The sequence below is a fragment of the Lithobates pipiens genome, unplaced genomic scaffold (genome assembly GCF_037356315.1).
Source record: "Lithobates pipiens isolate NorthernLeopardFrog02 unplaced genomic scaffold, aLitPip1_a1.2 Scaffold_10, whole genome shotgun sequence".
Taxonomy (NCBI): Eukaryota; Metazoa; Chordata; class Amphibia; order Anura; family Ranidae; genus Lithobates; species Lithobates pipiens.
In genome coordinates, this window is record NW_027507686.1 from 35,752,179 (window position 1) to 35,774,668 (window position 22,490).

Sequence of the window (22,490 nt, forward strand, 5' to 3'; positions counted from 1 at the left end):
AGGGGTTGATTCTGGCCACAGCAGACGTGGCCTCCCTCTATACTGTAATATCCCACCACTGTGGCTTTGAAGCAGTACATTTTTATCTTGATCGAGATTATTCTTTGCCTTAATTAAAGAACGATTTCATTATGGAACTCTTACGTTTTGCAACCGGACACAGTTATTTTTGGTTTGGTGGAAAACTATTTTTTCAAACGTGTGGTGTAGCAATGGGTGCCAAGTTTGCACCTAGTCTTGCTCCCACTGGGCCATGAATATGTTTGCTAGAGGCTATAGACACCAATCCCCCCAGAGAGCTGCGTCTTTGGAAAAGATACATCGATTACGTGCCTCTGGTGTGGGAGGGTGATCTGGCCTCACTTGAGACTTTTTTTTCAAAAACTCAATAACAATGATAAAGGTATCTCATTGCAATACGAAGCCAGTAATACTCAAGTGCACTTTTTAGAGCTAAGCATTGTGGTTAAAGAGGGGCATCTCATTACAAGTACGCTCTTCGAGGAGACTGACCACAATGCTTACATCCCTTTTTATCTAGCTGTCATCATAAATCGTGGCTAACTGCAGTCCTAAAAGGACAATTTCAGCACATAAGACGCAATTGCACGGAGATTTCTGAGTATTACCAACAGGCATCAATTCTCAGACAAAAGGTTCCTTGCCAAGGGATATTTCGGAAATGAAATGGATATTATTATTAGCTTCGCTGGTATGGATAGGCGTGAAATGTTGAAAAATACCAGAAAAATTAACCCACCAATAGTCAATAATAATCAGGAACAAAATAAATATGGATGGTCTATGATTACCCGTTATTCAAATCAGTACTTTTCCATCAAAAAAATCCTCAATAAACATTGGGGGAATTTTGAAAAATTACAAGGTACTTGGCCCTATTATATTATTTCAGACCTCTGGTAATCTATAGAGGGGCCCTATCTCTAAGACATAATTTAGCTCCAAACGTAGTTTGTAGTTCGTTTTTTTTCAGACTATGAAGGGATTTTTCCCATGCTGGAAATGCAATATTTGTCAAATAAATTCATTTAGAGGGCAGAAGTGTGAGACTTTCCAATCTTCGGAGACCAATAGGATATACAACATTGAGTCTTTTCTCGCTTGCTCTACTCAATATGTTGTCTATCTTATCCAGTGCCCATGCTCTAAAGAATACATTGGTCGTACAAAAAGGGAATTGCATGTGCGGCAATCTGAGCATGTTGGGAACATCAAGCGGGGTTTCAAAAAACACAACCTATCAAGGCATTATGATTAATGTCATGATGGCAAACTTGTTGAGACCCTATTTTTGGCTATAGATAACATTCATCCTCACTGAAGGGGGACCAGTATGGTCAGATCCATTTCCAGACTCTAAACCAGATGGATCTTTGACATGAAATCCTATCTACCTTTTTGGCCTAAACGTAGTTCGGGATATCAACTGCTTCATTAGCAATTGTTAGCCCTTGTACACACGGTCGGACATTCTGACAACCAAATCCGTTGGATTTTGTCCGAAACTGTTGCATATATACACGGTCGGACAAAGTTGTCGGAAAATCCGATTGTACATAACGTGATGACGTTATTTCGTTACGATGGGACTACGTTCAGGCTAGTAGCCAATAGCTTTGGTCTAGGAATTTGATCTGAGCATGCGTGGCACTTTGTCCGTTGGAGTAGGCTACACATGATCGGAGTATGTCCGATTGGAGCATTTTGTCTGAAAATTTTATGGACAAGTTGGAAAACTTGGTCCGCCGGATACTCCGACGGAAACCGTCCTATGGAGACCACACACAGTCGGATTATCCGATAGGACACATTCCGTCGGAATCTCCGACCGTGTGTACAAGGGCTTAGGCATTTTATCTATCTGCTTTTACACATACATCTTGTTGTTTTTTATTTGTGCCATTAACCATCTAATTTATAAAATAATTTTTTGTATATTAGCATAATTGTTGTATATTTTAAATATTTTTTTGGGTAGATGAGTGAATTTCGCATTTTCTCTTCGACCTCTCTATTCTTCCTTCCTAGATCATATATCTGAGTTTATCATGGCCCTCCACTTCCATTCCTTGTCTTTCAATTATATATTACCACCACTAGATGGCTGATTTGTTTTTTTTTATTTATTATTACTTCCTGTATTTCCATTTTTCTTTGCCCATAATGCGGCCAGCAGTCAAAATGACAACGCCGTTTTTCTTCCCACACACATTATACCACTGCCAATAGTCAAAATGGCGCCTGAGGAGTATATTACCACCTAACGTAATGACAGTGGCACCTGGCCAATCCCCAGACGACGTCCTATTGATGACGAATCGCGTAGGGTGAAGCCTATGAAGGTGACGTTGTTGCATTATTTTATTTTTTTTCTTTCGAGGCAGTGGATGGGCGTTTTTAGATACAGGAAGTAGAACGATGCTCGTGGAGGCATTGCGATTTCCAATTAGCTATATTGTATGATCCGCTGGTTAACAAACCACCTCGTTGTAAGTGCAATACTTACATATTGCCTACATTTGACATATTACACTATGGGAGTCTTTTCTTTTATGTTTTCGAGTAACATGATCCACTAGCTGGCGATACTAGGAATAATTTCTTGGAAGTTCTGATTACTACCTAGGTTTTGGGGAAACTGTTAAATCCCTGTGCTGGGCTAGACTGCTGTGGCAGTCATCGCCATCTGGTAAACAGAATATTATACCACTTTGGGTGTGCGGAATCGGATGCACTACATATGTTATGTGTGAAAACTACATTGCTGCGTCATCCCCTGTTTTTTCCATGGATGTATTCTAAAACAGACACTTATGGATTCTCTTATGTGCTTTCCTTTCTTTTTCACCCAGAATTCTTTAATTTTTTGATTATTATTATTATTTATTTTATTTTAGTGCTGCATCCACTGTTTTATATATCTTGTTTGAAGTTTGTGTTTGTGAATTATCTGATCAGTCTATAATTTTATAATTTTTTTTTTTGATGCGGGCTGCTTTGTTTGACACTATCACTCATTTGTTTTTGTATTTTTTGTGACATTTTTGGATTTTAATTTTCACTGTTCAATGTTCTAGTGCAGCGTTAGCCTTATGGCTTTTTTGTCTTTTTGTATGATCTTGTATGTTTACCCGCTGACAAAGGAATGATCGGTCTATAATTTTAATGGTAGGTTTATTTTAACAGTCACAGAATAACAAAAATCAACAGAAAAACACATTTCCAAAAAGTTATAAATTGATTTGCATTTTAAAAGAAGTATTTGATCCCCTATCAATCAGCAAGATTTCTGGCTCCCAGGTATCTTCTATACATGTAACAAGCTGAGATTGGGAGTGCTCCTAATATCAGCTTGTTACCTGTATAAAAGATCCCTCCCCTGTCCACAGAAGCAATCCGATTCCAATCTCTCCACCATGTCCAAGACCAGAGAGCTGTCCGAGGTTGTCGGGGACAAGATTGTAGACCTACACAAGGCTGGACTGGGCTACAAGACCATCACCAAGCAGCTTGATGAGAGGGTGACAACAATTGGTGCCATTACTCACAAATGGAAGAAACACAAAATAATGGGCAATCTCCCTCAGTCTGGGGCTTCATGCAAGATCTCACCTCGTGGAGTTAAATGATCGTGGGGAACGGTGAGGAATTGGCCCAGAACTACACAGGAGAAAACAATTGGTAAAGCACTATGCCTACAGCACCCGCAAGGTTCCCCTGCTCAAAAAAAAAATACATGTACAGGCCCGTCTGTAGTTTGCTGATTTGAATAATTCAGAGAACTGGGTGAAAGCGTTGTGGGCAGATGAGACCAAAATCGAGCTCTTTGGCATCAACTCAACTCGCCATGTTTGGAGGAGGAGGAATGCTGCCAATGACCCCAGGAACACCATTCCCACCATCAAACATGGAGGTGGATACAATTTGCTTTGGGGATGTTTTTCTGTTAAGGGGGCAGGATAACTTCACCACATGAAAGGGACGATGGACGAGGCCATGTACCATCAAATCTTGGGTGATAACCTCTTTTCCCTCAGCCGGGCCTTGGAAAATGGGTTGTGGATGGGTCTTCCAGTATAACTTTGACACAAAACACATGGCCGAGGCAACAAAAAAGTGACTCAAGAAGAAGCACATTAAGGTCCTGGAGTGGCCTAGCCAGTCTCCAGACCTTAATCCCATAGAAAATATGTGGAGGGAGCTAAAGGTTCAAGTAACCAAATGTCAGCCTCGAAACCTTAAAGATTTGTAGAGGACCTACAAAGAGGAATGGGACAAAATCCCTCCTGAGATGTGTGCAAACTTGGTGGCCAACTACAAGAAACGTCTGACCTCTGTGATTGCCAACAAGGATTTTGCCACCAAGTACTAAGTCATGTTTTGCGAAGGGGTCAAATACTTATTTCACTCATTTAAAATGCAAATCGATTAATAATTTTATTTTTATTTTTTTTTTTTTTTTAAATGCGTTTTTCTGGATATTTTTGTTATTCTGTCTCGCACTGTTTAAATAAACCTACCGTTAAAATCATAGACTGATCCTTTTTTTTTTTTTTTTCATTAGTGGGCAAATGTACAAAATTATCAGGGATCGAATACTTTTTTTTTTTTTTTTTTTTCCCTCACTGTATCTGTCGTGTTTACTTATCTCTCTCCAAAGCACTAAGTCCTGTGATTTTCTGCTGCTTTGTTCTTCTGTTATCAGCATAACTTCTGACAAGTTCTCCAACACTGGAGATAAAAGCAGCTGGAAATTTGTGTCGGGTGGGTGCTGTAAATAGTTTAGCAGAGAGCTGGTCAATTCACAGCACAGCTCTGCAAGCATCTTTGCTGTTCTGCCTATGTGCAAGGGGAGGGGGTGCCTTTCTTCCAATCGGCCGTCACACAGTGTATGCCAGGATTCCACTTCCACAGCTGAAACAGGAAGAACAAATTCGAACACACTTTCTAAAGAATATAGCAAGCTGAAGACAGCAGATATACATGTAAAACTTATGTAGGAGGATTTGTTTCATCCCTGTGTATCATCTGAGGCTCTTGACTTCACTAGGTACAGGAGAGGGTTTACATCCATTTAGGCCCTTCATTTCATTAGAATCTTAGTACAGGTGTGTGTCAGGTGAAAGAATCCATAAAGCCACAGGACAGGTGAGTGCAGGTATTCATGCCAAGAGCCAAACATTCACTCCGCCAAAAAATCTGCTACATTGGGATACATTAGAATAATGAAGCATCTAGTGTGTACTGTGGTAGCAGGCGTACTGTTGGCATCAAACATCGGATTAATGTTTCATAGAAATCTATGAGCCGAAATGTCAGAGGTAATGCCACCGAGTTGGCGTCCATGACTGGTGACAGGAAGCCACTGCTACAGTCCTGATATTCGGACACATCAGCCTCCGATGTCTCCAGCAGCTGGAGGAGGAAAGTGTTCCAGGAATAAATGGTCTTGTGGTTGAGCGAAGGGAAGAGCAGCTCAGACTGAGGAATGTGCTGCTGGATCCATCTGAGCAAATTCACCGTCCCCTTCTCCTCCTGTGGAGTAATAAAAAAACAACTCCACTTTAAAGTGGACCTGTCATCTGATTTGACCCCTTAGTTCCAGTGAAGGGAACTCTTAAGGCATCGGCATACCAAGAAATTTTGGACAATTTCATGCTCCCAACTTTGTGGGCTGGCCCCTTCCTGTTCCAACATTACTGCTCACCAGTGCACAAAGCAAGGTCCATAAAGACATGGGTGAGTGAGTTTGGGGTAGAGGAACTTGACTGGCCTGCACAGAGTCCTGACCTCAACCATACAGAACACCTTTGGGATGAATTAAAGCGGAGACTGCAAGCCAGGCCTTCTCATCCTCATCAGTGCCTGACCTCACAAATGTGCTTTTGGAAGAATGGTCAAACATTCCCATAGACACACTCCTAAACCTTGTGGACAGCCTTCCCAGAAGAGTTGAAGCTGTTATAGCTGCAAAGGGTGGACCAACTCAATATCCAACCCTACGAGCTAAGACTAAGATACCATTAAAGAGGAAGTAAACCCTGATGGGTTTACTTCCTCTTTCATTCCCTGCAAAGGTAAAGCATAATGGACTACTATGCATCGCATACTACCCCATTATGTGTCACTTACCTGACACAGCAGCCAGCGAAGTCACCGCTGTCCCCTGTAGTCCTGCTCATCCATCTTCTCGGTGGCTCTCGCTGCTCCGGCGCTGTCATTCGGCGAAGCCGCGATGACGTCACTCCCGCGCATGCGCACGGGAGCCGACACTCGCGGCATATCGCCGTTGACCGCGGCGCGCTCAGTGCGCCTGCGCGCCGCTGTCTATGGCGCATGCACCATAGACAGCTGTGCCTGCCTTTCGGCAAATGACTCCTAAACCGGCCCGCACGTCTAATACACACCTGCCCTTCAACCCAGCCAGACATCGCTCACAATATGGCACAGCTGGTTATATTGGCATACATTTCTGTAGACTTTGGAGAATGAGATGCTTTGATCAGGGATCACCTAAAAGTGGATAGAGTAGGAGATGGTCAAACAGATTGGGGTAGGGAGTTCCAAAGGATGGGAGAGGCTCTGGAGAAGTCTTGGAGTCAAGCGTGGGAGGAGGTGACAAGGGAGCTGGAGGGCAGGAGGTCTTCAGAGGAATGAAGAGAACAAGTCGGTTGGTGTTTAGAGACTAGGTTAGTGATGTAGCTGGGGGGCAAGTTGTGGATGACTTTTGTAGGTTCTTGTTAGTATTTTTTGCATTTTAATTCGTTGGCTGAGTGGAAGCCAATGGAGGGATTGACGGAGAGGATTAGCTCCCAAGACCTGAGCAGACGCTGAGCAGTTTGTAATGTGGATGAGCCTGGCAGCAGCATTCATGATGGATTCTAGTTGATGGATGATTCATCTGTGCTTCATAGATTGGCATTTGTTATTTATATCACATTGGGGAAGAAAATTCCCTAAATAGTCTTAAGACAGGTTCTCTTTAATGAGACATCAGTGGTATTTTAGACCATTAACGTCTTCCCTGGCTGCAAGGGTCGGATTAAGACCCCTTTGACACTGAGGAGCTGCTAAAGCGCTGGTCGTGTTAGCAGGGCTTTTCGGGCACTTTAAGGACACATGACAAAGTGACCATAAAAAACCCAAAGACCCGTTTTGCGGCGCTTTTAAGGTGCTTTTGTCAATGGACAGGAGTGTTTTTGAAGCAATGTTTATAGTGCTCCAAACATTCCCCAAGGATGCTGCTTGCAGGATTTTTTCTACTATCCCACAAGCGCACCGCCCCAGTGTGAAAGCCCTCATTTAAATGAACGGGAGGCAGTTTTCAGGTGCTACTTTTAGCGCTAAAGTGCAGGAAAACCGCCTCAATGTAAAAGGTTTAAGGGCGGGTTCACACTCGTGCGATGAGAGAACCCTGCGAATCAACTACGGGTTCCCACATCGCACCCGGCACGCACAGCAGTTCACACTGCCATATGTGAACTGCTGGGGAGTGTCATTAAATGTTAACAACACCCCCCATTTCAGCTCGCATATCGCACTGCGAACTGACAGATCGGACATGAATCGGATTGCATATGTGTGAACACACATGCGATCCGATTCTGGTCCGACCTGAAAAAAGGGTCCTGTGCGTGTTTGCACTGAATGCACCCGCACCCGCACAGACATCGCATGTAATGTGAACAGCAGTGCGCTGCGCCTTACATGCGATGTCTGGCATCGCAACAGTGTGAACTGGGGCTAAGTGACACCAAAAAGCAGATGTGGCACTTCCAGGTTCATTTGAGCTAGATGAGATCAGTGAAAACTTGTTTGCTGGTCTCCCTCCCCTCCACCCAGTGACACTTGCCATGTGAGTCCTGGGCCCACAGGTGGGACAGTGGAGCCCGGGAAGGATGGCAGGGGGTTGCGCTGGTGGGGCACACTCTGGGGGACACAAATCATTTGAGCGCCTATGCAGCTGCTGGATCACGTTCATTAGAAAGAAGTCAGCTTATGGAGTGTGTGTTAACCCCCCCCCCCCCCCCACTGCACGCACACACGCACACACAGCAGCCACCACCATAAGGCTTGTTTCACACCAATGCGTGCTTTGGTGCTTTTTGCTACAGTCTATCTACAGCCTACTTTAACATGGTTTCCTACGGAACACGTTCACATCTATTCCTTCTTTTTTTTTTTTTTTTTGCTGCCTTTTTGGAAATGCTCAGGGACTTTTTTAAACGCAAAGTGTTGCTTTTTTTGGTCCAATAGATGGTTCAATGGATAAACTGTAGGAAAGCGTATAGCACATTTTTTCTGCACTTATTATTATTATTATTATTATTATTTTTATTTATTTTTTTACCACGATTTTACAGTGATTTTGCGTTTAACAAATTGCATAAAAAATGCAAAACGCGTGTGCAAAAATGCACTGCAGAAACAGATTAAAAGCAGCCTGTGTAGGTGTGAACTGACTCTTACAGCGGTAGTTGTAAAAAGGTTAAAGTGCAACAATTATTTATCACCTAATAAGAAAACATGCAAAAAGAAAAAGGCAGTGAAGCCAGGTAATAGGGGATGAAAATGGCTTTTTTCTTTTTCCTCTGGATCTGAGTATCTTAGCCCTAAAGTTTAAACACACCTCTTTGAAATTAGTAAAATTTTTTTCATCTATTTATAAACTCTGGATTCAATTTGGATACATTGTTTCAGATTTCATTTTATAGAAGAATGGACACATTGCTCCCTCTAGTGGCATTTTTTTTTATATCTACATTCTATTTTAAAATGAACACTATTTTTCCCATTTTTTTTTTTTTTTAATAATGATAATAGGAATGTCTTTTTTTCTTTTTTTCATGTTATTGTATTACTTTTTCAATTTTTTTCAGTACTTTTTTTGCACTAAGTGTCTGAAGTGTTCCTTGTGCCCCCTCCCTTCCCTTGGCACTTCTTAGTCTTGGGAAGGAGGTTGGCCTCTGGGAAGTGTTGCCTAGCAACCCCAGCATGACCCCACTACCCGGAAGGATCTCATTCCACGAGGCCTGCACACAGTACTGCTCTCTCCATACAGGATCTGTGCACAGCCTGGAGGACACCTATCAGCTGCCTACACTGACTGCCCCCTGCTGGCCACAGGAAGCTGCCGCTTGCCATCCCTCTTGTGGGATTACAGATCGTCTGTCACAGAAGTGTCAGCGTTGTTGTGACACTGATCGCAGTGTCTGTCCTCCAGGCTGTGCCATTCTTTTCTCCTGAGAGGGGGGATTACACCGGAGACACATGTGCTTTGCCTTCTTCTCCTAGCCAGTGCCATGCAGTGTGGGGACTGGGGCCCCCTGCTCTGATCTGTGTCTTCTCCTCTGGCTCCTCAGGTGTCATAGTTTAGGCTGAAGACATGGATGGGTTTGAAGGAGAAGCTTCCACTGCCTCCATGGTGTCAGGGGCCAGCAGTCCTTACCAGCCCACCACGGAGCCCGTCAGGATGAACCAGGGCTGGCGGGGTCTCCAATGTGACATGGAATACATCCGCTCCCTCTGTGGGGTCCTGAAATGCAGCCAAGTGGTGAGTGATGGGGGTCTGGGGGTGGTGTGTAATGGGGGGTTGGGAGGGGAATGATATGATGGGGGGTCTGGGGGGAGAGGGTCAGTGATGGGGATCTGGGGGGAGAGGGTCTGTGATGGGGATCTGGGGGGAGAGGGTCTGTGATGGGGATCTGGGGGGAGAGGGTCTGTGATGGGGATCTGGGGGGAGAGGGTCTGTGATGTGGCTCTCTGATGGGGATCTGTGGGGGGACGGTCAGTGATGGGGATCTGTGGGGAGACGGTCAGTGATGGGGATCTGTGGGGAGAGGGTCAGTGACGGGGATCTGGGGGGAGAGGGTCAGTGACGGGGATCTGGGGGGAGAGAGGGTCAGTGACGGGGATCTGGGGGGAGAGAGGGTCAGTGACGGGGATCTGGGGGGAGAGGGTCAGTGACGGGGATCTGGGGGGAGAGGGTCAGTGACGGGGATCTGGGGGGAGAGGGTCAGTGACGGGGATCTGGGGTGGAAAGGGTCTGCGACGGGGATCTGGGGGGGAAAGGGTCTGCGACGGGGATCTGGGGGGAAAAGGGTCTGCGACGGGGATCTGGGGGGAAAGGGGTCTGCGGCGGGGATCTGGGGGGGAAAGGGTCTGCGACGGGGATCTGGGGGGGAAAGGGTCTGCGACGGGGATCTGGGGGGGAAAGGGTCTGCGACGGGGATCTGGGGGGGAAAGGGTCTGCGACGGGGATCTGGGGGGGAAGAGGGTCTGCGACGGGGATCTGGGGGGGAAGAGGGTCTGCGACGGGGATATGGGGGGGAAGAGGGTCTGCGACGGGGATCGATCTGTGGGGAGAGGGTCTGCGACGGGGATCGATCTGTGGGGAGAGGGTCTGCGACGGGGATCGATCTGTGGGGAGCGGGTCTGCGACGGGGATCGATCTGTGGGGAGAGGGGGTCTGGAGTGGTGAGTGATGGAGATCTTGGGGGATGCATGCACAGCTCAGAGGATCTACATTCCATTCATTTATTATTTTTGCATTATATTTACTTTTTGAAGGATCAGACCACCCGAAATGTAACTTTCAAGTATTGTTGGATGTTTGTGGAATCCTATTGGACTTTGATAACTATCAAGGACGTCAGCTTTGAGGTAGAATGTGGCGTACAAGGGAATCTGTGCCAAGGGAAATACAGAGGCTGCCGCTGCAAACCTCACGTCCTGAAACTATTTGCCTGTCTGTCCTTTCCATCTAATGGCTGTAACACTTCCGATTCCATGACCAACTACAAGTAAGGAAAAATTCTTGTTCTTGGCCAGTGATTGGGAATGTTCTGGTCGGAGGATCAGCATGACTGCTGGGGAACTAAGATTTTCTGCAATTTCCTTTGCAGGCTTAATTTAACCCTCTACTGTCACTGCTGTAAAGTTTACGGGGGTACCGGAGGTGGGGGTTATACACTATCGGAGCAATTACAGCTACCAGGAGTGTATATATGCTCCATAAACCAACTGGTGGGTTTCTAATTAAAGTGGTTGTAAACCTCAGACATGAAATATGAACAAAGTACATCCCTCTATAGTGTGTATTTGTCTCCAATTTAAAGAGGAAGTAAATCCTGATGGGTTTACTTCTTCTTTGTCTCCCTGCAAAGGTAAAGCATAATGGGCTACTGTGCATCGCATAGTAGCCCATTTTGTGGTACTTACCTGACACAGGAGCCAGCGATGGCTCGGAGCGTCAATCTTCTTCCAGGTATCGCTTCTCCGGGCCACCCACAGCACCGAAGCACCGATGAAGTCACTCCCGCGCATGCGCACGGGAGCCACCACTAACGGCATATCGCCGTTAGCAGTGGCACACTCAGTGCGCCTGCGTGCCGCTGTCTATGGTGCATGCGCCGTAGACAGCGGTGACTGTCTTTTTGTAAATATCTGCTAAACCGTGTAGGTTTAGGAGATATTTCTTGGACCTACAGGTAAGCCTTAATCTTAATCTTAATCTTACAACCACTTTAAGAGCAATACGTGTCATTTCTGCCTGCTGCTTCCTTCCTCTGGCATGAATCACTTCTGACAAGTTTTCCTGACACCAAGAGAAAAATGGTGATGGGGAGGGACCTCCCAGGTGATAGCCTCAGCTCTGTTCGGGTGTGCTGCGTAAAGGTAGTGTGTCCCTTCTCTCCAATCAGCTCTCAGAGCTCTCCTCACTAAGCTCTGCAGGGTGTATTTTCAGCTCTCTGCGCCGTTTTATTTTTATTTTTTTTCTGCAATCTCAGACAAGCTTATAAAATTTGTACTTTGAATGCAGGAGGAGAAAAGAATACTGCAGATAAACAAATACAACTTATGTAGGGGGATTTGTTTAATCTGTTTAAAACAGAGGTCCACCCTAAAATGGACCTTCCGCTCATCGGAATCCTCCCCCCCTCCGGCGCCACAATTGGCACCTTTCAGGGGGGAGGGGGGTGCAGTTACCTGGATAATCCAGGTAACTGCACCCACTTCCGGGATAATTCTCTGCGGAAAGGGGCGTAGATTACGCCCCTTTCCGCAAGTGCCCGCCCCTTTCCGCAAGTGCCCCGCTGCCTGCTGGGAAAACACACAGATCCCAGAGGCAGCGGGGACCGTCCTTATTGCGCAGCGCGGCTCGCGCATGCGCAGTAGGGAACCGGGAAATGAAGCCGAAAGGCTCCATTTCCTGATTCCCATACCCAAGATGGCGGAGGCAGCACCCGAGAAACGATCTACAGATCGGCTTTGGGTGCCGACATCGCGGGCGCGCTGGACAGGTAAGTGTCACTATTTTAAAAGTCAGCAGCTGCAGTATTTGTAGCTGCTGGCTTTTAAAAAAAAAAAAAAAAAAAACGCGGAGTCCCGACGGACTCCCGCTTTAAGGGCATACATAATGTATGACCTGAGGCCAGTCACTTCACTGGGTTTATGTAAAGATTTACAACCACTTTTAAAGTGACCCAGCTGTGCACAGCTGCTGAAGCACCTTCTTTGACCTCCAAAGTTTTTCTGTGTGTTATAAATGAAAGTTGGTGAAAGTAAACAAAATGTAACAACTAAAGTTCTACTCAAGCACATAAAGAGGAAGTAAAGTCTTCTTTTTTTTAATTGTACCCACAGGTAAGGCTTACCTGTAGGTACTGTAAATCTCTCCTAATCTTGCACCATTTAGGAAGTATATTTACTATATATCCCGCCGCTAAACTGATGACCTGGCTTTTAAAGCATCGCCTATACAAAATATAGGGTACTGAAAATGTTCCTAAAAAATTTTTTTTTTTCAATTTGGATTTTTTTTTTTACTCACCTCCTAAATGGCTGTTGTTAGGGGGTCCCTCTTAGTCTGTCTCCTTCAGTGCCTGGGCTTGTGACATCACTTCCCCTTGGCACAGGAAGGGCTCAGCTCTGCCCCCTCCCTCTTGTCAATCATCTGCGACACGTGACAGGTCTCAGATGATTGCATGGCCAATCACGGCGTGCAGCGCCGCTCTCGCATGCGCAGTGGGTGCCCAGCTGTGAAGCCACAGCCAGGCGCCGCCGAACGGAGGGGGGAACGAGTGGGGCTTCGATTCCCCCACTTCGCTGGACCCTGAGACAGGTAAGTGTCCGATTATTAAAAGTCAGTAGCTGCAGTATTTGTAGCTGCTGACTTTTAATTTTTTTTTTTTTTTTTTTTAAATGGCAACACCACTTTGTTTGTCGTCGTTTTGTGGGCATGCACACATTTTAAAACTTGCCATGTTTGGTATCTGTTTACTCATCTTTTATATTTTGCTGAAAATCTATTGCATTTTTTTTTTTTTGCCCTACATTTAATTTGAAATGTATTTTTCTACTGAAATGTTGCTTTTGATAAACCATCGTGCAAATATTGTGTAACATAAAAAATTTGAACTACTGCTATTTTATTCTGCAGGGTCTCTGTTTTCCTGAAAATATATCATGTTTGATGGTTTTAACTTATCTTCAGGGTAAAATGCAAAAACAATGCTGGCAGCGAAAAGGTTAAGCTGTCTGTAGACTTGCAGAGGTGATTAGATATGGTGATTTAATGATGATCTTGGGTGTATTCAGACTAGGACACAAATTCACATGTTTGAGCCTGTCGGGAAGAAGTCACCGGTACATGGAAATCATCCATATTCATCTTCTAAAGCCAGCCATAGACAAAGCAATTTTCTTTCCTGCAACCATCGGTCAGTGTTGAAGTTGATCGATCAATCAACTTGGCTATTGTCAGCCCTGCCCATACATGGTTCGAATCTCATCTGGTTCCTGCTGAACGTGGACCTACTTTGCTGGGAGTACGCCTATTTACGTCCTCCTGGGCGCCCCCTGCAGGGCATGCAGGGCTCACTCTGTGATCAGCGAGTTTGAGATTCGGCTGATCACTGATTGCGACCCCGACCCCTTACCACGTGATCAGCTGTCAGCCAGTGACATGTGATGTAAACAGAGCCGGTAATCGGCTATTTTTTCTCCTTGGGCTGTTAGCGTGAGGAGAAAAAAAAAAAAAGCTGATCATCAGCGGCTCTGAGGGACATCAGTTCCAATCAAGGAGAGCTCCCGCCAGCTCATCTGTGCCCACCTGCCAGTGTCACCAATCAGTGCCTCATCAACAGTGCTGCCCATCAGTGTTACCTACTAGTGCCGCCTCATCGGCACATATCAATGAAGGAAAAAAATTACCTGTTTGCAAAATTTTATAACCAACTATGAAACATGATTTTTCAAAATTTTCCACTTTTTTTTTTTTTTTTTTTTGGGTTTGTTTAGCAAAAAATAAAAACCCCAGCCGTGATTAAATACCACCAAAATAAAGCTCTATTTGTGTGAAAAAAATGATAAAAATTTCATTTTGGTACAGTGTTGTATGACCGCACAATTGTCATTTAAAGTGTGACGGCGCTTAAAGGGATTGTAAAGTACATTTTTTTTTTTTTTTTTTTTTTTTTTTTTTTAAATAACAAACGTGTTATACTTACCTCCACTGTGCATCTCGTTTTGCACAGAGTGGCCCCGAACCTGCTCTTCTGGGGTCCCTCGGCGGCTTTCTCTGCTACCTCCCGCAGGTACTTCTCACGTTCATGCGAGTTCCCTCGCATGGTGAGAAGCACCTGCGGGCGCGCTTCCGTGATACAGCCGGCGGCTAAAGTTGCTCTCTGTATCACACGCCCACGCCCCCGGCGCTCCGCGTCATTGGATGTGATCGACAGCAGCGCGAGGCAATGGCTGCGCTGCTTTCAATCCATCCACTCCAGCCAAGCTGAGCGGTGAAGAGGACGGCAGGGGCGAGCGGGGGATTTTCGAGGGGTCAGGTAAGTAAAACGGGGGACTGGGGGCGCCGGCAGTGTGAGATGTTTTTTCACCTTAATGCATAGAATGCATTAAGGTGAAAAAAACATTTACCTTTACAACCCCTTTAAAGCTCAAAATTGGTCTGGGCATGAGGGAGGTTTAAGTGCCCGGTAAGCAAGTGGTTAATTACATAGTGATAATAGTGACCATTCTCAACATGTTTCGCCCTCCGGTTCTTCTTCAGGGGATGTATTACCCGCTAGTGGTCACAGCAACTGTAATTTATCATATGTAGTTTTAATACTTAATGTTAATTATTCTGTAAACTTCCCAGTGATGTCACAAGCTGTGTGTGACCACAGGAGGTATCAAAGAACCAGACTGTAATCAATTATAATATCAACACAGTGGTGCTTGGTCCTCACAGGGGGACTAAAGCCAGACTGTACAGGGCTGTACAGAGTCTGTCTGTTATACCCGCCCATTGAGATTCATAGCACAATTATTGGTCCTACCACAACACACGCCAGGGTTCTAGGTCCAATCCAGAACTCTGACCTCTCCTTTAGCCCCCACATCAAATCAATGGTTAAATCTTGCCGCCTTAACCTCCACAACATTCCCATAATTCACCCCTTCCTAACTAACACCACCACAAAACAACGTATTCACTCCATGGTTATCTCCAGCCTTGGCTACTGCAACTCCCTTCTCACTGGCCTACCCTTACACAGGCTTTCCCCCCTTCAGTCTATCATGAATGCTGCTGCTAGACTTCTACACCTTACTAATTGGTCCATTGTTGCTACTCTCTCGGTCAGTCCTTTCACTGGCTTCCACTAGCCCAACGCATAAAATTCAAAACCCTAACCACAACTTACAAAGGCATACACAACATCAACCCCAGCTATATCACCAACCTCTCCTAAAGGTCCCCATAACAATGACAGGGCACAGGGCAGCTGCCTTTTTTGCCCTGCCTTAAAGACAGCCCTGGATGTAAGGCGGAGCTTTGGGAACCCTGATTTAATGGGGAATGCTGGGAATTCTGATGTAAATGGTAAGCAGAAACTCCCTTACATCAGAGTTCTATTTTATACCACAGTCCATAGTGTTCCTCCGTAAAAGAAAAAAAAAAATTGCCATGGGCCACTAAAGTTTTCGGGTTTGGCTTGAAGAAAATGTGGCAGCCCTACACCTGTCCAATTCACTGTAGTCGATATCCGCCACTCTGATCCATTTCACTTTCTTTGATACATTTATCTAGGAAGATTGGATTGTTCCAGTACAGGGGGTCCCCGGGTTACGAACCCGTTGGGAACTGTCCTCCTGTTTGTAATTCGGAAATGTTCGTAAGTCGGCCACGCATGCGCAGAACATTTGCGTTGTCCCGTCGAATGTCGTTCTGCGCATGCACGGCAAATTATGGACATTTACGTCATTTTCTGAGGCTCCGTTTGGCCGCGTATGAGCAGAACGGCCGTTATCCACCCGATGTCCACGCAAAATGGCAGAGGGTCCCCGCAGCGCCTGATTCGTAAGTAGTAGATGTTCGTAGGTCGGGCGTTCAGAAGTCGGGGACCCCCTGTACTAGGATCTCATGACCATGGTTCTCTATGGTTCTGAAAAGCCAACAGGATGTTCCTTCCACCAACATCCAGGTGTAATGGAAATAATCACTTTCTGCACCGAAAAGTATTTTGCAATATTCTCTATTGTGTTGCTGCTGGTGAGGCTAATGTCTTCCATTACTAGCAGTTGGTGTTCGTATTTGTAGTGTCTGTGATAACCCCATGCCTTTGTGTAAGGTCATTCCTACGAGAAAGTGAACACATGGTGGTGTGTACATTCCTGGTCATGTCTAATAAGAAAAAGGCTCTTTATAATCCTGTTGTTCCCTGGATGCAAAGAATCTGAAGAAAATAACTTCAGCTTATATAGAGACCAAATTCCTTCCTATCTCAGGACTGTTCCCAGAGTTCCTTTCCAGCACTCGTGGTTTCTAACAATCACCTTGGGGCCCCATGTGGCTCTTTGCTATTCTTGATTTTACTTGTTTTAGCCCCTGTGTAGTATCCGTCCTGAGTGCCTGTTGAGTGCCTGTTGAGTGCCTGTTGAGTGCCTGTTGAGTGCCTGTTGAGTGCCTGTTGAGTGCCTGTTGAGTGCCTGTTGAGTGCCTGTTGAGTGCCTGTTGAGTGCCTGTTGAGTGCCTGTTGAGTGCCTGTTGTAACATCTATTTCAAATGATAAAGCTAGAGAGAAATTTCTCATTAGCTTTAATGTGTTAAATTTCATTTCACATGACCAGCAATCTTTTAAACCCATTGTGTAATGCACATTGTGTATTTCTAACGATACCTGGTGATCTTACCATCAAGCTACAAGTTATAGTGGCACTAAGGCCGCAATACATGGGGTTGCATGGAAAGAAATTTGCTAGATTTCCCCATCAACACAACAGACAGTCGATGCGAAATCCTTCCTGCCAGGCAAGAAGGATTGTCTTCTCCCGGTGGGGGGTGTAAGCCGTCCAGGCTGGAAGAAGACAGTGATTATTGCTAGCGGGTATAGCAGCTGTGGGCTGTGGAAATTAAAGCTTAATTCTTCGATTAATCAATACATTTTTTTGATCGATCAAAATTCTTTTGATCAGTACTCGCCTCTCTGCCGGCTTCAGGGAGTTCTGTCGGAGATCCGGTGACATCACGGACATTGACGTCACTGGACTCCTCCCCCTTTCCCCAAGCGCATCCATCTGCTAACGAAGGGAAGGAGGGAGGAGTCTGGTGGCGATGTTCTGATTGAACATAACGTGTACGGGGGAGGAGCTACGCATGACGTCACCCGCTGCTGCCCTACAGAACTAACACGATTGTCGGCTTTACATGCTGTGTTTTTTATCATCTTTATGTGAGTAGTTTGGGTTTCAACACAAAAATGAAATCTTGTACTTAAGCGGTGAGCACTTAGATCTTTTCTTTCTACCCATGACCTGGCATCCTTGCTGAGATCTAAGGAGACGTGAGAGAAGTTTATGGTCCGTGTTAACCCTTTTGATACCCGCTTGCATGACTACCTGTTTGCACAGGGGTCCATGCCATAAGGTGAGAGTGATTAGTTAGACCGGAGGTGGAGGGATTGTCACGCTACTGTGGAAAAAAATGACTTGCGTCAGTGCTACAGTTTGAATTTAAAATGTATTTGTGTGAACTGTGAAGTTAAGTCATGGATTGTGGAAACTAACTAGCGTTGGGTGATTGTATATAGTGTATACCACATTTACCACTGACTAATGCAGAGTTGCAATGCAAGGAGATCAGATAAAAGTATTTGGATCTGTATGTGCGTTTATAATTAATCGTAATTAGTCGATTAATCTATTTTTTTTAAAAATGATCGAACACGAAAATTTGTAATCCGTAACAGCCCTAAAAAAAGAAAACGTAAAAGTCATCAGCTACAAATACTGCAGCTTCTTACTTTTAATAATTGGACACTTACCTGTCCCAGGGTCCAGCGATGCGGGGGGAGTGAAGTCCCGCTCGTCTCCTCCTCCTCTCTGCGGCACCGGCATTGTCATTGGGGGCGTGTGCCCAGATGATTGCCGAGAGGGAGGGGGGAGAGGTGAACTTCCGGTGCCCCGGGAGGAAGTGGTAGCTGGAAACCTCTTAAAAGGGTTCCGCTCCCCACCCCAAAAAGACTTGCCAAATGTGGCATGTCAGGGAGTTGCCTTCCCTTAAAGAGGAAGTTCCATTTTTGGGTGGAACTCCGCATTAAATTGATTCTATAGGTTGTATTATTATCTTTTTTTTGTTTGTTTAATAACAAACATGTTATAGTTACCTGCTTTTTGCAGTGGTTTTGCACAGGGCAACCCCGATCCTCTTCTTTTTGGGTCTGCCACCGAAACTCCCCCCCCCCCCCCCCCCCCATTCCATGCTCTCTCCTCACTGGCTGTGATTGACAGCAGCAGAAGCTAATGGCTCCCACTGCTGAGTGAGCCAACGAGGAGAGAGAGAACCTGGAGAGCCGCTGCTCAAATGCACATTTCTGGATCGAGAGGGGCCTCAGGTAGGTATAAAGGGGGGGGGCGCGGGGATAGCTGCACCCAGAAGGTTTTTTTGCCCTAATGACTTTAGAACCACTTTAAAGAGGAAGTAAACCCTGATGAGTTTACTTCCTTTTTGATTCCTTGCAAAGGTAAAGCATAATGGACTACTATGCATCGCATCGCATCGCATAGTAGTCCATTATGTGTCACTTACCTGACACAGGAGCCAGCGAAGTCACCGCTGTCCCCTGTAGTCTGGAGCATCCATCTTCTCGGTGGGTCTCTCTGCTTCGCCGCTGTCATTCGGCGAAGCCGCCACTCGCGGCATATCGCCGTAGACAGCGGTGCCTGTCTTTCGGCAAATATCTCCTAAACCGTGTAGGTTTAGGAGATATTTCTTGGACCTACAGGTAAGCCTTAATCTAGGCTTACCTGTAGGTCAAAGTTGGTTGTAAGGGTTCACAACCACTTTAATGGCCCTGTAATCTATTCTTTCAGGAAGTCTGATGCACAAAAGTTCACACATGCTCAGAATCAAGCAGAAGGAGCCACACTGGCTATTGAACTTCATTTTTCTCGGCTCGTCATACGTCTTGTATGTCACCGCGTTCCCACGTTCGTAATTGTTGGCCAACATTTGTGTGACCGTGTGTATGGAAGACAAGTTGGAGCCAACAACCTTCAAACAAAAATCCAAAGTTTTGTTGTCAGAACGTTTTTTTTCTTTATTACTACTGAAACTTGAGCAAAGCTGGTTATTTGGTAATGGTTCCCACTAGTGAAAAGTCCCTTCTGCATTGTAGTAGAATCTTAGGCCCCGTTAATATCTGGCGATTTTGGGACCGTGGGCAGAATTGCCAGATATGATCAGGGCCTTAGTACAGGTGTCTACAGGTGAATGTCTCCGTAAATCCGCAGGTATTCATGCCAAGAGCCAAACATTCACCCTGCCAAAAGCCTGTAGCATTGGGATACATTAGGATAATGAAGCATCTAGTGTGTTCTCTGGTAGCGGGCGTACTGCTGGCATCAAACGTCAGATACATTTTTCATAAAAATCTATGAGCCGAAATGTCAGAGGTAATGCCACCGAGTTGGCGTCCATGACTGGTGACAGGAAGCCACTGCTGCAGTCCTGATATTCGGACACATCAGCCTCCGATGTCTCCAGCAGCTGGAGGAGGAAAGTGTTCCAGGAATAAATGGTCTTGTGGTTGAGCGAAGGGAAGAGCAGCTCAGACTGAGGAATGTGCTGCTGGATCCATCATCCATGGTGAATTCTCCGTCCCCTTCTCCTCTGTGGAGTAATAAAAAAAACAACTCCACTTTAAAGTGGACCTGTCATCTGATTTTTTTATTTTTATTTTAATATTACATTTTATGCCGGCAAATTAATGTGTAAATGTAACACTTCCAAATATTTATTACCTCTCAGATCTCAGTGGTTTCTCTCCAGAAGGACAGCGCCTTCTTTGTTCAGGCATTATCCATGGTCAGCATCTATGTCTGACACAAATCAGCCCCCTGCTGCAGCCTCTTACTTGATACAAAGTTTATTGTGCGGCAGTCTGATCCCTGGGGGAGAGGAGACTGAGGAAATGCCTTCTGTTACCCGCAGAATACAGATCGGCATAATCTCAGCCTGGGAAAAGTCACCAGACTGGAGCTCCACGACTTCTTTTTTAGGGCTCATGGAGGCGGCATATATTATGGCGCTACAATTTGAAATGTGGACGTGGTTTGGTACCCGAGAGCCACGAGTGTTGCCTACTAATCGCATAGTAGTCCATTATGTGTCACTTACCTGACACGGGAGCCAGCGGTGTCACCGCTGTCCCCTTGTGTACGGAGCCTCCATCTTCTCAGTGGGTCTTGCTGCTCCGGCGCTGTCATTCGACAAAGCCACGATGACATCACTCCCGCGCATGCGAGCCGCCACTCACGGCATATCGCCGTTGACAGCGGCGCGCTCAGTGCGCCTGCGCGCCACTGTCTACGGCGCATGCGCCGTAGACAGTGGTGCCTGTGTTTTGGCAAATATCTCTTAAACCATGTAGATTAGGAGATATTTCTTGGACCTACAGTTAAGCCTTAATCTAGGCTTATCTATAGGTCAAAGTGGTTTGTAAGGGTTTACAACCACTTTAAATGTATTTTATTGGGATTTTGTGATAGATGAACACAAAATGGGCACATAATTATCAAGTGAACGGAAAATGATATATGGTTTTTAACCACCTCAATACCGGGCACTTTCACCCCCTTCCTTCCCAGACCAATTTTCAGTTTTCAGCGCTTGAATGAGAGTTGCGCGGTCATGCAACACTGTACCCAAATGACATTTTTATCATTTTTTTCACACAAGTAGAGCTTTCTTTTGGTGGTAATTGATCAGCAGTGGGGTTTTCGATTTTTTTTATGCTACATATGAAAAAACAATTGGATTTAGGTCTGGACTTTGGCTGGGTGTAACACATGAATATGCTTTTGATCTAAACCAGTGGTCTCAAAGTACCGGCCCGAGGGCCATTTGCGGCCCGCGGATTGGTTATAAATGGCCCGCAGGCAGGGCTGATCCTGAACGGCATTGTACCGTAGAGGGGGAGGCGCCGAAGAGCTTTGTCTCCATCTCCGCCTCCTGTGTCCTCCTCTGCTACATGCTGCTGCAGCCCAGAGAGAGAACAGAGTGGAGGAAGGAGTGCAAGAAGGATCTGCCCATCGCTCCGCCCACCTAGGCACTGGAGATTGATCAGAGCTCCGGATCCAGGGTCCTGCTGCCACCTCAGGGCAGGAGATTGTGATTCTGTGGGTGCCCTGTGTTGAAGCCAGGAGCTGACTTGAGGAGAGGTGAGTGTGCCATCACACTGAGGCAAGTCCTTAGTGGGGTGACTGGGGTAGAAATTTGTGTGGGGGGTAGTTATGGAGTGTGTGGGGGGTAGTTATGGAGTGTGTGGGGGGTAGTTATGGAGTGTGTGGGGGGTAGTTATGGAGTGTGTGGGGGGTAGTTATGGAGTGTGTGGGGGGTAGTTATGGAGTGTGTGGGGGGTAGTTATGGAGTGTGTGGGGGGGTAGTTATGGAGTGTGCGGGGGGTAGTTATGGAGTGTGCGGGGGGTAGTTATGGAGTGTGCGGGGGGTAGTTATGGAGTGTGCGGGGGGTAGTTATGGAGTGTGCGGTGGGTAGTTATGGAGTGTGCGGTGGGTATTTATGGAGTGTGCGGTGGGTATTTATGGAGTGTGCGGTGGGTATTTATGGAGTGTGCGGTGGGTATTTATGGAGTGTGCGGTGGGTATTTATGGAGTGTGCGGTGGGTATTTATGGAGTGCGGAGGGTATTTATGGAGTGCGGGGGGGTAATGCTGGGTTTATTAATGCGTTTTGCTGACACCAGTACTGGGTTTAATAATGCGTCTGCTGACATCAGTGCTGGGTTTAATAATGCGTCTGCTGACATCAGTGCTGGGTTTAATAATGCGTCTGCTGACACCAGTGCTGGGTATAGTATAGTATATTATTGCTGGTATAGTTTTTATATTTGAAGTTTTGAAAGTTTGCATGCGGCCCCCATGGGATAAGAAAACTTGTCATGTGGCCCTCT

At 45.9% G+C, this 22,490-nt stretch overlaps 1 protein-coding gene across 1 annotated transcript in view; it reads left to right on the forward strand.

Annotated features, from left to right (window-relative positions):
• Nucleotides 1-9,016: 9,016 nt before the first annotated feature.
• CMTM4 (CKLF like MARVEL transmembrane domain containing 4) overlaps nt 9,017-22,490 on the forward strand; it is a 57,252-nt gene continuing 43,778 nt past the window's right edge. Inside the window, exon 1 of the mRNA XM_077454181.1 lies at nt 9,017-9,574. Within this exon, the coding sequence (XP_077310307.1) occupies nt 9,407-9,574 (168 nt within the window). The 5' untranslated portion in view covers nt 9,017-9,406. The remainder of the gene's footprint in view (nt 9,575-22,490) is intronic.